The sequence below is a fragment of the Rhinoraja longicauda genome, chromosome 5 (genome assembly GCF_053455715.1).
Source record: "Rhinoraja longicauda isolate Sanriku21f chromosome 5, sRhiLon1.1, whole genome shotgun sequence".
NCBI lineage: Eukaryota > Metazoa > Chordata > Chondrichthyes > Rajiformes > Arhynchobatidae > Rhinoraja > Rhinoraja longicauda.
The window spans coordinates 20630879-20643528 of record NC_135957.1 but is presented as its reverse complement, the minus strand read 5'-3'; the positions used below and the strand labels follow the sequence as shown (position 1 = coordinate 20643528).

The window sequence follows — 12650 nt, the reverse complement described above, 5'->3', positions numbered from 1 at the left end:
GAAGTGGAGCAGCCCCTTCCAGCCTTCTATCCTCTCTGGACCTCTTCATTTCCAACTTGGTTACGAGGCAACTTCTTTCCACAGTGGCAAAGTGGTAAAGAGTACTCCTGAGTGCTTAAGACATAGAAGCCATCTACAGCGGCCACCTCCAGGCACCGGAAACATACCACCAACACGTGCTCTGCAAAATCCTCCTAACCCACGGGCAGGATAAACAAACCAAGATCAGTATCCTCTCCCCAGACCAATATACTCAGCACTGAAATCCCAATTACACTCAGCCGGTTTTTGGTAGGGCAAGTCGTATTCTTTGTGCGCCCCAAACAGATACTCAATGCCCAGCTCTCTCATTGGAAGAGGGGCCAAGCAGACGGAGGTAAAGATTAAAGGATGTCGTCAAAGCCTCTGTGGAAAATTGCCGTGCCCCCTCCTACTGGCTCCTAGGAATTTTTGTCACGTGAAATTGGTGAAGAGCATTGAAGATGGCACCTCGTGTTCATGAGTCCAAAGAAAATGGAGATCTAGTTTAAACGACAAAACCAACATTCCACTCCCAGCCACTCTGCCACAAACCACCTGCCCCATGTGCGAGGATAACATTGCCCACATGAGCCACCACAGAGCCCACAAAACAGGAGTGGAAGTTTTCCTTGGATGCCGGAGAAACAAAGGAATGCGGGCAATTGGGACTCAGTTGGATGGACATCTTAATCGGCAAGGGCGAGTTGGGTAGAAGGGTCTGTTTCCATGCTACGTCTCTGTGACTAAAGGAATCAGAGGAAGGAATGGCATGGCCAACTCTTCACCTACATTTCTACCTTCCTCATTGAAAACCGTCGATCAGCACAACCTGCTTGATTTCAGAGAGCATTGCCAGATCTCTGTGGAATACTCAATAAGTGAGATGCAGTAACTAATTTAAAATTAACAGCAAGCAATGTTTGTGGGTCCTAAATCATCTAATTTCAAGGATCCTATAAAGGAAGCAAAGATAAATGCGGCATTTCAGATGCCGGGCTGACTTGCTTTCCAACAGTGCGTACAAGCTGCAAGGGGAATTCAAAGCATAGTTGCAGAGTGATTGAATATCTTTTGAAAATCATATCCTGAAGCACCAGTCTAAAGTACGTGCTTAAGTCTGCAGTGTGGGCCTCAAACTTACTCCCGTTTAACCCGACTGCTGCCACTGTGTCAACCCAATACTTAGCACTGACGAAGCTTCACAACTAGATGACAACCATAAACTCATTTCACCTATTCATCCAAGGAGATGCATGTCAAAAGTAATAAAAGATAAAATAATCTAGGACCAAGGAAACAAATTACACAGTTTATCAACACTGTCTGAGTCTAAACCAATTATAAGCTGATGATATAACATGAACAGAGTAATAATTACTGACAAATCATCAAGCGGTAATTCTAAACAAGATCTTCCTCCACTAATCCTCACGGACTGATATTAGTAAGGGGTTGAATCCTTTCCGACACGCTGAAAAAAAGGATGGGAGGTGTTGGGAAGAAACATCAAATGACAAACTTCAAGCCTGCATCGGTTAAGTTTCGGATGGGAGGGAGAAATTAGGATCAAAGTCGCTTACTTTCTTGCAGTGAGAACACTTGAGGCAGGAATACAGTCAGCACGGACAGAAACCGATTAGGCCTCATTTATATTCGGAGTTGGATTGTGGCAGGGTGAGCTATTCTCACTATGGGAGTATCGGCCATTGTGTGGATGGATTCAGCTTCCAACATCAACAATGGTCGGCTCTCAAGATTATTTAACGATCTCTGCATAACTTCTCCTGTGCAGTCGACTGAAATAATCACAATATCATCACGAGCAGCATCACTTTCCCATCTTAAGATGGTCAAAGAAACACACGTATAATTCACCTTTCCAGAGAAACTTAACGCCCTCTCGCCACAACATCTGATGTAGTTTTGATTCCATTTTCAAGAATCATACAGAGTCATTGAATCATAGAGTCATAAGGCATGGAAACAGGCCCTTTGGCCCAATTCACCCACACCGACCAAAATGTCCCATCTGCATTAGTCCCGCCTCCTGCATTTGGCCCATGTCACTAAACCTTTCCTATCCAGTTCAGTTTAGTTCAGTTCAGTAACCATATACCTGTCTAAATGTTGCTCAAACATTGCAATAGTACCTGCCTCAACTACCTCCTCCTGCAGCTCGTTCCATACAGCCACCACCCTTTGTATAAAAAAAAGTTACCCCTCAGGTTCCTATTAAAAAGAGTCAAGAGTATTTAACTACCATATGTGCCAGGACCGGAACAAGGAAATTCTTCCTTGTTGTAGCTGCAAGCGGACATTAATGCAAAAACACATCAAATAAATGCACAATAAATTATCGGTTATTCTAGGTAAAGCAGACCACGATACTGCCCCACGTGGGAGATGAGATGGGCTGGACCGGACAATGGTGGCAGATTTATTTTCTTGAAGCACATGAGGGAACTAGACAGCTGTATCACAATCTATTATTTTCCTGCTTATTGTTACTGAATCAGGCTACGAATTTTACGTCAGAGTTAATTAACTGAATTTAAACATTTAACTCGTATGATGGAATACGATCTCATATCTCTCATATCAATGGGCCAGGGATCTGGTTACAAGAGTAGAAAGATAACTACCATGGCCCGTCATTTATATCCACCCAGCGAAGGGTGGATTTACATTTATCTGAATACTTTATCTGAAGATAGACCCAAAAAGCTGGAGTAACTCAGCGGGCCAGGCAGCATCTCTGGAAAGAAGGAATAGGTGATGCTTCAGGTCAAGTCTTCGGACAAGTCGTGGATAAGGGAAACGAGAGATTTCGACGATGATGTAGAGAGATAAAGAATAATGAATGAAAGATATGCAAAAAAGTAGCAATGATAAAGGAAACAGGCCATTGTTACCTGTTTGTTGGGTGGAAACGAGAAGCTGGTGCGACTTGGGTGGGGGAGGGATAGAGGGAGATGCCAGGGAGACTTGAAGTGAGAGAAATCAATATTCATACCACAGGTAAGCTGCCCAAGCGAAATACGAGATGCTGTTCCTCCAATTTGCGTTTAGCCTCGCTCTGACAATGGAGGAGACCGAGGACAGAAAGATCTGTGTAGGAATGGGAAGGAGAACTGATAGACAGCACATCCGACAATATAGCACTGCTACCCATCTGCCAGGGAACCATACTGTGGGGGGGGTTTAAGTGAGATGGAAGCCCCAGACCTTCCAACAGTGAGGGCACCAGCAGTGAGCCAAAGTGCCACTTGGCGGTGACTATCCTCTGCAACAAGTGGAGCATCGTTAAAGACACCTCACCTCATCATTCAAGAACAGTACAATATTGTCAACAGTGATTAAAAAAACCCATTTAATTACTTGTTCTGAAACAATCACAAACTCACAATATTAATCATAGCAAGAATTCAGATTTAGCAAAAAAAAACTAATTATTTCGCAATAACGTTTGATTGATGCCAGCAAAAATAATATGCAATCGCACATCCAGAAAATGCCTTGCACAATACTAAGAAAAACAAATAAGAGTTTGGCTGAATTTTCAATGAAACTATTTCAATTTAATTTCCTGTTCCCCAAGGCTGCCCCATTTGGAGGAATGAGTCAATTTCATTACATATAATCATTTTAAATAATCTGCATGTATCGTGCACAAAATGAAAGGAAGGGATACAGCAGAAGCTGACCATGATTAGATCACACCTTATAGGATTAAATTACCAGGACAAATTTAATAAACATGACTTGCCAGGTAGAGGCAGAGGTTGAGTGGTGACTAAATTAGGTGCTTATGGTTTGAATTGTATTTATTTTAATGCAAGGTGTAATGGGTAAAGCAGATGAGCTGAGAGCGTGCATTAGTACATGGAATTTCAACATTGCAGCCATTACAGAAATTTGTTGGGAGAAACATAGAGCCAGCACCGCCATTCATTGTGATCATGGCTGATCATCTACAATCAGTAACCTGTGCCTGCCTTCTCCCCAAGCGCAGGACTGGCAGCTCAGGACTCCAGAGGATAGCTGTTTCAGACGTGATGTAGTGGAATGTAAAAGAGATTCCTAAATTCATAAATTCTAGGAGGAGAATTAGGCCATTCAGCCCATCAAGTCTACTCCGCTATTCTATCATAGCTGATCTATCTTTCCCTCTCAACCCCATTCTACTGCCCATATCCCCTGACACCCCGTACTAATCAAGGATCTATCAAACTATCTTTAAAATATCCATTGACGGCCTCAACAGCCTTCTGGGGCAATGAATTCCACAGATTCACCACCCTCTGACTGAAGAAATTCCGCCTCATCTCCTTTCTAAAGGTGCATCCTTTTATTCCATGGCCATGGCCTCTAGTCCTAGACTCTCCCACGAGTGGAAATATCCTCTCCACATCCACTCTGTCCAGGCCTATCCAGATGTGGGAGCTGCATTACTAACCAGGGAGAACGTCATTGCTCACTTGCTCCCTGGACGGCTCTTTGGGGATGCGGGAGGAATAAGTTTAAGAATAAGGGGCAGACCATTTAAAACGGAGATGAGGAAAAACTTTTTCAGTCAGAGAGTTGTGAATCTGTGGAATTCTCTGCCTCAGAAGGCAGTGGAGGCCAATTCTCTGAATGCATTCAAGAGAGAGCTGGATCGAGCTCTTAAGGATAGCGGAGTCAGGGGGTATGGGGAGAAGGCAGGAACGGGGTACTGATTGAGAATGATCAGCCATGATCACATTGAATGGCGGTGCTGGCTCGAAGGGCCGAATGGCCTCCTCCTGTACCTATTGTCTATTGTCTACCACTGTGCCACTCCTCACAAATTTGATTGAGTTTTTTAAGGGAGTGGTAAAGGTGATTGATGAGGGTTGGGCAGTGGATGCTATCTACATGGACTTTAGTGAAGCATTTAACAAGGTCCCTCATTGTCGGCTGGATCAGAAGATTAATTCACGTGTGATCCACACTGAGTTGATTATCTGGATCCAAAACTGGCTTTGTCATAGCAGACAGTAGTGGTGGAGCTGTTTTCGTGACTGGAGGCCTGTCACCAGTGGTGTTCTGCAAGGATCAGTGCTGAGACCTCTGTTATTTGTGATATATAAAATATCAGTGTGTGATTGGTAGGAATGACATGAAAATTGATGGTTGTGCACGGTGAGAAAGTTTGTCGAAGGATATCGCAGGATGTAAATCAGTTGGAAATGCTTTTCAGAGCATCTCCATTCAGTCTGCAAGCACGTCTGAGCTTTCAACCACACCTCCCTTTATTTCCTTGCCTCACTCCCACTGTCGACCCACACTGTTGGTTCCCTGCACTGCTCCCACAGAGCACAATGCAAGCTGAAGGAATCGCACATTGCTTTCTGACTCGGCACATTACAGCCTCCTGACTCAGCATCGACTTCATCACTTCCACGTAAGCACCACTGTCTGGCCTTTTGGTTTGCTTCAGGTTTCCAGCATCAACAGCATTTGCTCTTACTTTACAGCTGATAAGTCCATGCCTGACAATTGATTTCAAGCGTAGACGTGGATAAATATAGTACCTTTCAACATTCCCGAGTCTCCCAGAGCCAACTAAGTGCTTTTGAAACCGAGTCACTGTTTCAAAGCAGGAATTGATGCAACCAATTTGTACCCAGCAAGCTTCCACAGGCAGCAATGCGAGGCTGATTCTCACATCATTTTTTATAAAATGACATTGTTTGCGATATAAATAATGCTCAGGATAGACAATAGGTGCAGGAGGAGGCCATTCGCCCCTTCGAGCCAGCACCACCATTCAATGTGATCATGGCTGATCATTCTCAATCAGTACCCTGTTCCTGCCTTCTCCCCATACCCCCTGACTCCGCTATCCTTAAGAGCTCTATCTAGCTCTCTCTTGAATGCATTCAGAGAATTGGCCACCACTGCCTTCTGAGGCAGAGAATTCCACAGATTCACAACTCTCTGACTGAAAAAGTTTTTCCTCATCTCCGTTTTAAATGGCCTGCCCCTTATTCTTAAACTGTGGCCCCTGGTTCTGGACTCCCCTAACATTGGGAACATGTTTCCTGCCTCTAACGTGTCCAACCCCTTAATAATCTTATATGTTTAGCAGAGAGGGCAACATGGTGGCGCAGTGGTAGAGTTGCTGCCTTATAGCAGCAGAGACCTAGGTTCGATCCTGACCTCGGGTGCTGTTTATGTGGAGTTTGTACGTTCTCCCCATGACCACATGGGTTTTCTCTGGGTGCTCCGGTTTCCTCCCACACCCAATCAAAGACATACTGGTTTGTAGGTAAATTGTCGCTAGGATAGAACTAGTGTACAGGTGATCATTGGTCAGCACAGACTCATTGGGCCAAAGGGCCTGTTTCCACACTGTACCTCTAAACTAAACTCTGTGGTTCTTCATTCAAAGTAGTGCTACTGGATCTTTTAAAGTCACAGAAGGTGGTTTAAACCCTCAGGCTAAGGTCACCCCCCCACCGTGATAGACCCTTCCAGGGAGTGGCACGGTAGGTTTTGTTGGACTGCAACCCACAATTGGGCACAGTGCTTAGTTATGGTACCAGTCACCATCAGTTCAGTCCAGAGGGGGAGATGTGTGCTGTAAAGTGACCGGGGCAATATCTCGCACCTTCTGCCCATTCATCCGTTACGGAGAGGTCACTGATGCGGAATAACCTATCCAACAAACCCACTTACATTCATTTATGGGTGACTGCCTGGACGGAAGAGAATATCATTTGACCTCCTGTGCACTGTGTCCTGTCAGGGAGCCAACACATTTTACAGGGAACAGAACCTCGGCTGATGGGCACAAGAGCTGGCTTCTCAGCTCGAAGGTGAATTGAAACAACATGCAACAGATTAGAGGCAAGATTCGAGCAGGTAACAAACAGACTGGTTTCTCGAGGAGGAAGCTTTACCTATCAGTACTGAATCACTACAAACACCAGCTGAATATCGACAAGTTACGCAGCTACACTTTGGCTGTGCTCATGTTCCAGGTGTGCCTCCACCTACTAGTTTATCCCCCTCAACATCCCTCAGTTGCTTTCTGCCTAAGGTATGCCCCCGGCTATTCCTGAACTATAGAAACGTAGAAACATAGAAAATAGGTGCAGGAGTAGGCCATTCAGCCCTTCGAGCCTGCACCGCCATTCAATATGATCATGGCTGATCAACCAACTCAGTATCCTGTACCTGCCTTCTCTCCATACCCCCTGATCCCTTTAGCCACAAGGGCCACATCTAACTCCCTCTTAAATATAGTCAATGAACTGGCCTCAACCACCTTCTGTGACAGAGAATTCCACAGACTCACCACTCTCTGTGTGAAGAAATGTTTTCTCATCTCGGTCCTAAAAGACTTCCCCCTTATCCTTAAGCTGTGACCCCTGGTTCTGGACTCCCCCAACATCGGGAACAATCTTCCCGCATCTAGCCTCTCCAACCCCTTAAGAATTTTATATGTTTCAATAAGATCCATATCACTTACCCCCATTCTTCCAATCACCGAGGACATTCCACACTCTCCTGTTCATTTGTTAGGAGATCCCAAGTGGATTTATGAATGACAATGTTACTTTATCACCCTGACTTCTGGTCATCCCCAGTGAGAGGAAACTTGCTTGCCTCTACCCTATCCAACTCCCTAGCAACGTCACGTCCCCTTTAGCCTTCAACTTCCTGGAGAAGTAAACCTCTTCAGTCATTCCAGACAATTCAACATTCAGTTCAGAAATCATCCTTTTGAATCTTCCCTGCAGCAGTCCCTCCCGTCTCCACATCCTTTCGTTGAAGGTGACTGGAACTGTTTATAACATTCAAATACGCCAACATATTTTCTCACCAATTCTTCAAACATTATTGCTGACCACTTCCACCAGCAAGTCTTAATTTGGATGGTCGGCTCTGTGGCCAAGTTCGTGGATGATACAAAAATAGGTGGAGGGGCAGATAGTGTTGAGGGAGCAGGGACCCTGCAGAAAGATTTGGACAGGCTCGGGGAGTGGGCAAAGAAGTGGCAACTGGAATACAGTGTGGCAAAGCGTACTGTCACGCACTTTGGTGGTAGGAATAAAGGCGTAGACCATTTTGTAAACGGGGAGAGGATTCAGAAATTGAGGGTGTAAAGGAAGTTTGGAGTGCTGGTGCAGGATTCCCCAAAGGTTAATTTGCAGGTTGACTCAGTTGTAAAGAAGGCAAATACAATGTTAGCATTCATTTCACAGAGACTAGAATAAAAAAGGATGGAATGCTGAGGCTTTATAAGGCACTGGTCAGGCTGCATTTAGAATATTGTGAGCAGTTCTGGGTCCCTTATTTGAGGATGGGCTGACACTGGAGAGGGCCCACAGGAGGTTTACGAGAATGATGGTGTTAACATATGTGGAGAGCTTGATGGCTCTGGGCATGTATGTGCTCGCCGGAGTTTAGAGGGATGGGGGAAGATCTCATTGAAATCTACAAAATACTGAAAGGCCTAGATAGAGTGGATGTGATGTTTCCAGTATTGAAAGAGTCAAGGACCAGTGGGCACAGCCTTAGATTAAAAAGACATACCTTTAGAATGGAGATGAGGAGGCATTTCTTTAGCCAGAGGATGGTGAATCTGTGGAATTCATTGCCAGATGGCTGTGGATGGCTGTGAAAGCCACCGGGTATTTTAAAGCAGGATTGATAGATTATTAATTAGTAAGGACATCAAAGGTTACCAGCTGAAGAATGGGGTTGAGGGGGCAAAATATATCAGCCATGATTAAATGGCAGAGGAGACTCGATGGGCCGAATGGTCTAATTCTGCTCCAGGTCCACACAGCAGAATATATAAAACAAATAACAAAGTCACCGAAGAGCTCAGAAGCAGACCCATTTATTTCCTGGATTTTTTGGGATAATAATAGCTGTTATTCAGAAGAAATTCTGGCAGTAGATGGAGTTAAACGGGAAACCATAAATTTAGACTCCAGTTCTCAATGTGTCTCATATTCTGGTTTAGAATGTCTCATTAATGATTTGCCGAGAAGACTTGCAATTGCTTTCCCTGCGCGCAGTAGTCCCTAAAGACAGCCCGGGGCTGTTGTGGCTTCTACAACGGGTCCCTGTCCAAAATCATCCAGGAACTCTTGTCTCCGAGTACCAGCTCAATAAACAGCTAAATGTCACCCGTTCACTCTTCCAGTCCATCTCATTTCAACTCTGCTAAACATCAAGCTTCACAAATACCACATCACCAGTATTTATTTTTAAACAGAAGGACCTTGCAAATTGGGCAGTATCTGCGGAAAGAGAAGCCGAGTGAGTCAGTATAAGAAAATAACTGCAGATGCTGGTACAAATCGAAGGCATTTATTCACAAAATGTTGGAGTAACTCAGCAGGTCAGGCAGCATCTCAGGAGAGAAGGAATGGGTGACGTTTCGGGTAGAGACCCTTCTTCAGACAGGCCCTTCTCTCCTGAGATGCTGCCTGACCTGCTGAGTTACTCCAGCATTTTGTGAATAAATACCTCCGAGTGAGTCAGGTCGCTTCAAAATATTACTTAATTTCACTCCCCACCGATGCTATCTAACATGTCGAGTTTTTGCAACATTAAAAATCCAGATTTCCAGCATCTGCAGTTTTTATTTACAGTTGTACCATAAGATGTTGTATGGTTGCATGGTTTTATTTTTAAAAGTACATTGGCAACGATTATACTATTTACCTGAAGCCACGTGAACACCTCACACACACACGCAGACGACAGCTTGCTATCGAGCCACAAGAGAAAGTGCTCGTTTACTTTCTTATTCCCATCCAACATGCAACCTTATCGCCAGCAAAGAGATTTAATCTCCCCACAACACTGCCAACACTGAATGGCAATGCATCGGAAAAGATTTTACAGTAGGTTTTTTTTAAATATTTCAAACCCAACGCATTTAAAACTAGAAAATAAATATTTATCGCAGCGATATTCAAAACGCAGCTGGGATGAAGAATACCTTCCAATTATTCAGTCCGTGTTAAAATGTAATCCCTCCGATGTAACAAGACAAAGGTTCATGCAGGCTAATAGAGTGCGCTTTAATATAGTTGAGGGCAGGCAAAATGCCAGTGGAGAACTCCGTGGCACTAAACCAGCTTTAATTGGTCTCGTTGTAGTAAAGAGCTCCGCCTGCTCCGTCTTTCTCGTTGGTCTCCTTCAATACTGGTAGAATTTTTAAGTCCTTTTAAAAAAAATTTGCCTAGTGCCTCCAGTTCGCCTTTAAACGGCTAATTTACCCCCACAACCACAACTTCATTGATGGGACAGGGCGCCCCAGAAACGTGCCCCAGCCGACAGGCAAGCGGAATGCAAATCGCTGCGCCCTACCTGCTCTCCAGGAATTCATCACTACTTGGTCTTGGCTGCGGGAGGAGTCCATCCCACTGTTCCTTTATTCCTTCCCTCGGTCCGACACTTTGCAAATGCTAAGCCGGTGTGCAGCAATCGTGCAAGTGGAGGGAGGGGATTCAACGTGCATCGTTGGTTTGGAGGGGAGACGAGGGGGGTTGGTGGTGGAAGGGACGAGGTTGCCCGTTGGTTCTCCGACGCTGACCGCTCCACCTTTGCTTTGCGCGTCCCGCTGCTGCCCTCTGTAGCACGGGAACAGGACTCCAGCGCCGGGGCGGGTTGAGGCAGGACCCCCGGGGGAGGGGAGGGGAGGGGTTGGGGGACCCGCCGAACCGACCGAGAACTGACTGCTCTCACCCACGGTGGAAGGTACCCGAGTTGATCCACTACAGCGGGCCAGACGGGGAATGGGAGGGGGGGTTGAACCAGAGGGTACAATGCATCTGTAGCAGCGAAACCCTCCTTCACAGAGTGTATGAAGCCAGGAACTGCACAGTCTAAAGAAGGGTCTCGACCCGAAACGGCACCCATTCCTTCTCTCCTGAGATGCTGCCTGACCTGCTGAGTTACTCCAGCATTTTGTGAATAAATACCTTCGATTTGTACCAGCATCTGCAGTTATTTTCTTAAACTGCACAGGTGGGGTGTACAATACGAGACGCAGCGGCGCACGTGTTTGCTATGTATATAGCCACTGGCATGTTCATAGAGGTACACATACACCATATACACACATGGCAAATACACACGCATTCAGCGAGGTGTTTTTTTCTGTGTGTGTGTACATTCACACTCCCACATACACACACAGACACATCTGCCTGGACAGAGGGGACATATGTTATACGGATATATGCTTAGCCAGACCAGACACATATACCTGCAGATACATGCCCATATATCTCAATGATGACTCCCGCCAGTGCATGTAACTACACACGCAGTGTTAACAGCTGGCCGCTGCTTGCAGTTCCTGGGCCACGAGTGCTCACTTTAACTGCAGCAACAGCTGTTACATTTGCCGCTGGAACAATTCGACCAAAACATGCACAAAGATGATATACGAGCCCTCCCTCTCCGACACACGTCGCCCGCAGAACTCAAAGCAACAATAAACACACAAGAACCTCCACGAGTTTGTAGGTCACCCGAAGGGGAGGTTTTGTTTGCTGTTTATTCGTAAACGCCGCCCGATTTTACAGTGACAGCCCAACAAGGCAACAACTAAACTGCTCCTCGCACGGACATGTTCATCCCACAACAGCACAACTTACCTTCCGACAGCAGACGGGCGGCGTGAACAAAAGATGCATCGAGCGTGTCTTTCTCTGCCATCAGCTCTGGCAAATATTTCTCTTTCTGCATTATTTTTTTTGTTGGTTTTATTTTGCAATGCGGATTTCAATAGATATATGTTACGTTTTCAAAGTTAAAACCTATCTCTGCCTCACTGAGCACACGCCACATCTGATTGAGTCGCTTCGCGTCTGCAGCAAAGTGCACTGACTACACACACACACACACACAGTGCATCCCAGCTCACTCGCTCCGCCAGCTTCCAGTCACAGCCCGCCTTCACCCCTCGGTCATTGGCAAACGTGGGACCATCCGGAAGCAGATTCAAATAGTTATTGGTTTCCCTCCTTGTCGCTCAGAATCAGTGTCAGAGCAGTGGCAGTTCCTGCTGTACCGTGTACCGTGCCGTGAGGATAAGGCACAAAATGCTGGAGTAACTCAGCGGGACAGGCAGCATCTCTGGAGAGAAGGGATGGGTCTGATGAAGGGTCTCGACCCGAAACAACACCCACTCCTTCTCTCCAGAGATGCTGCCTGTCCCGCTGAGTTACTCCAGCATTGTGTGCCTACCCTTGGTGTAAAACCTTCTTACATATCGGCAGTTCCTTGTGCCATCCCGTCTATTTTCCAAGTCGTCTTTTAAAATATTTTGCACACCTTTTTTTAAATCTTCCTTTGCAAAACCGAAATGTTTCCCCCTTCCTTCCATTGGTGGCGGGCTCAGAAAAGTAAAATTAAAACGGTTATAAGGCAGCGGTTACAAAACGTGCCTATTGCTTGCCGGTTGCCATGAACATGGATGCATTGCAAAGTTGCTCCGGGCTTCGCTATAACCCCGGTACAAGTTGGTGCATAATTGATATGCCTGAAAAATGCTGATCTATACCCTTTAGACTCGGGCAATGTGGTCACTTGGGATATTTAGCTCGGTCATTTTCACATTTTAATTGCCA

General features: G+C 45.6%; 1 protein-coding gene across 8 annotated transcripts in view; it reads right to left on the bottom strand.

Moving 5' to 3' along the window:
• khdrbs2 (KH domain containing, RNA binding, signal transduction associated 2) overlaps window positions 1-11999 on the bottom strand; it is a 337966-nt gene extending 325967 nt beyond the window's left edge. For 5 of the 8 annotated variants that reach the window (XR_013547249.1, XR_013547247.1, XR_013547248.1 and 2 more), the window contains exon 1: window positions 11676-11999. Coding sequence is in view for 4 of the 8 variants with exons in the window: in XM_078399014.1 (XP_078255140.1) it covers window positions 11676-11766 (91 nt within the window). In the remaining 4 variants the exon portion in view is untranslated. The remainder of the gene's footprint in view (window positions 1-11675) is intronic. The other 3 variants (XM_078399016.1, XM_078399015.1, XM_078399017.1) reach the window with 2 other exon arrangements.
• Between the last annotated feature and the right edge of the window lie 651 nt (window positions 12000-12650).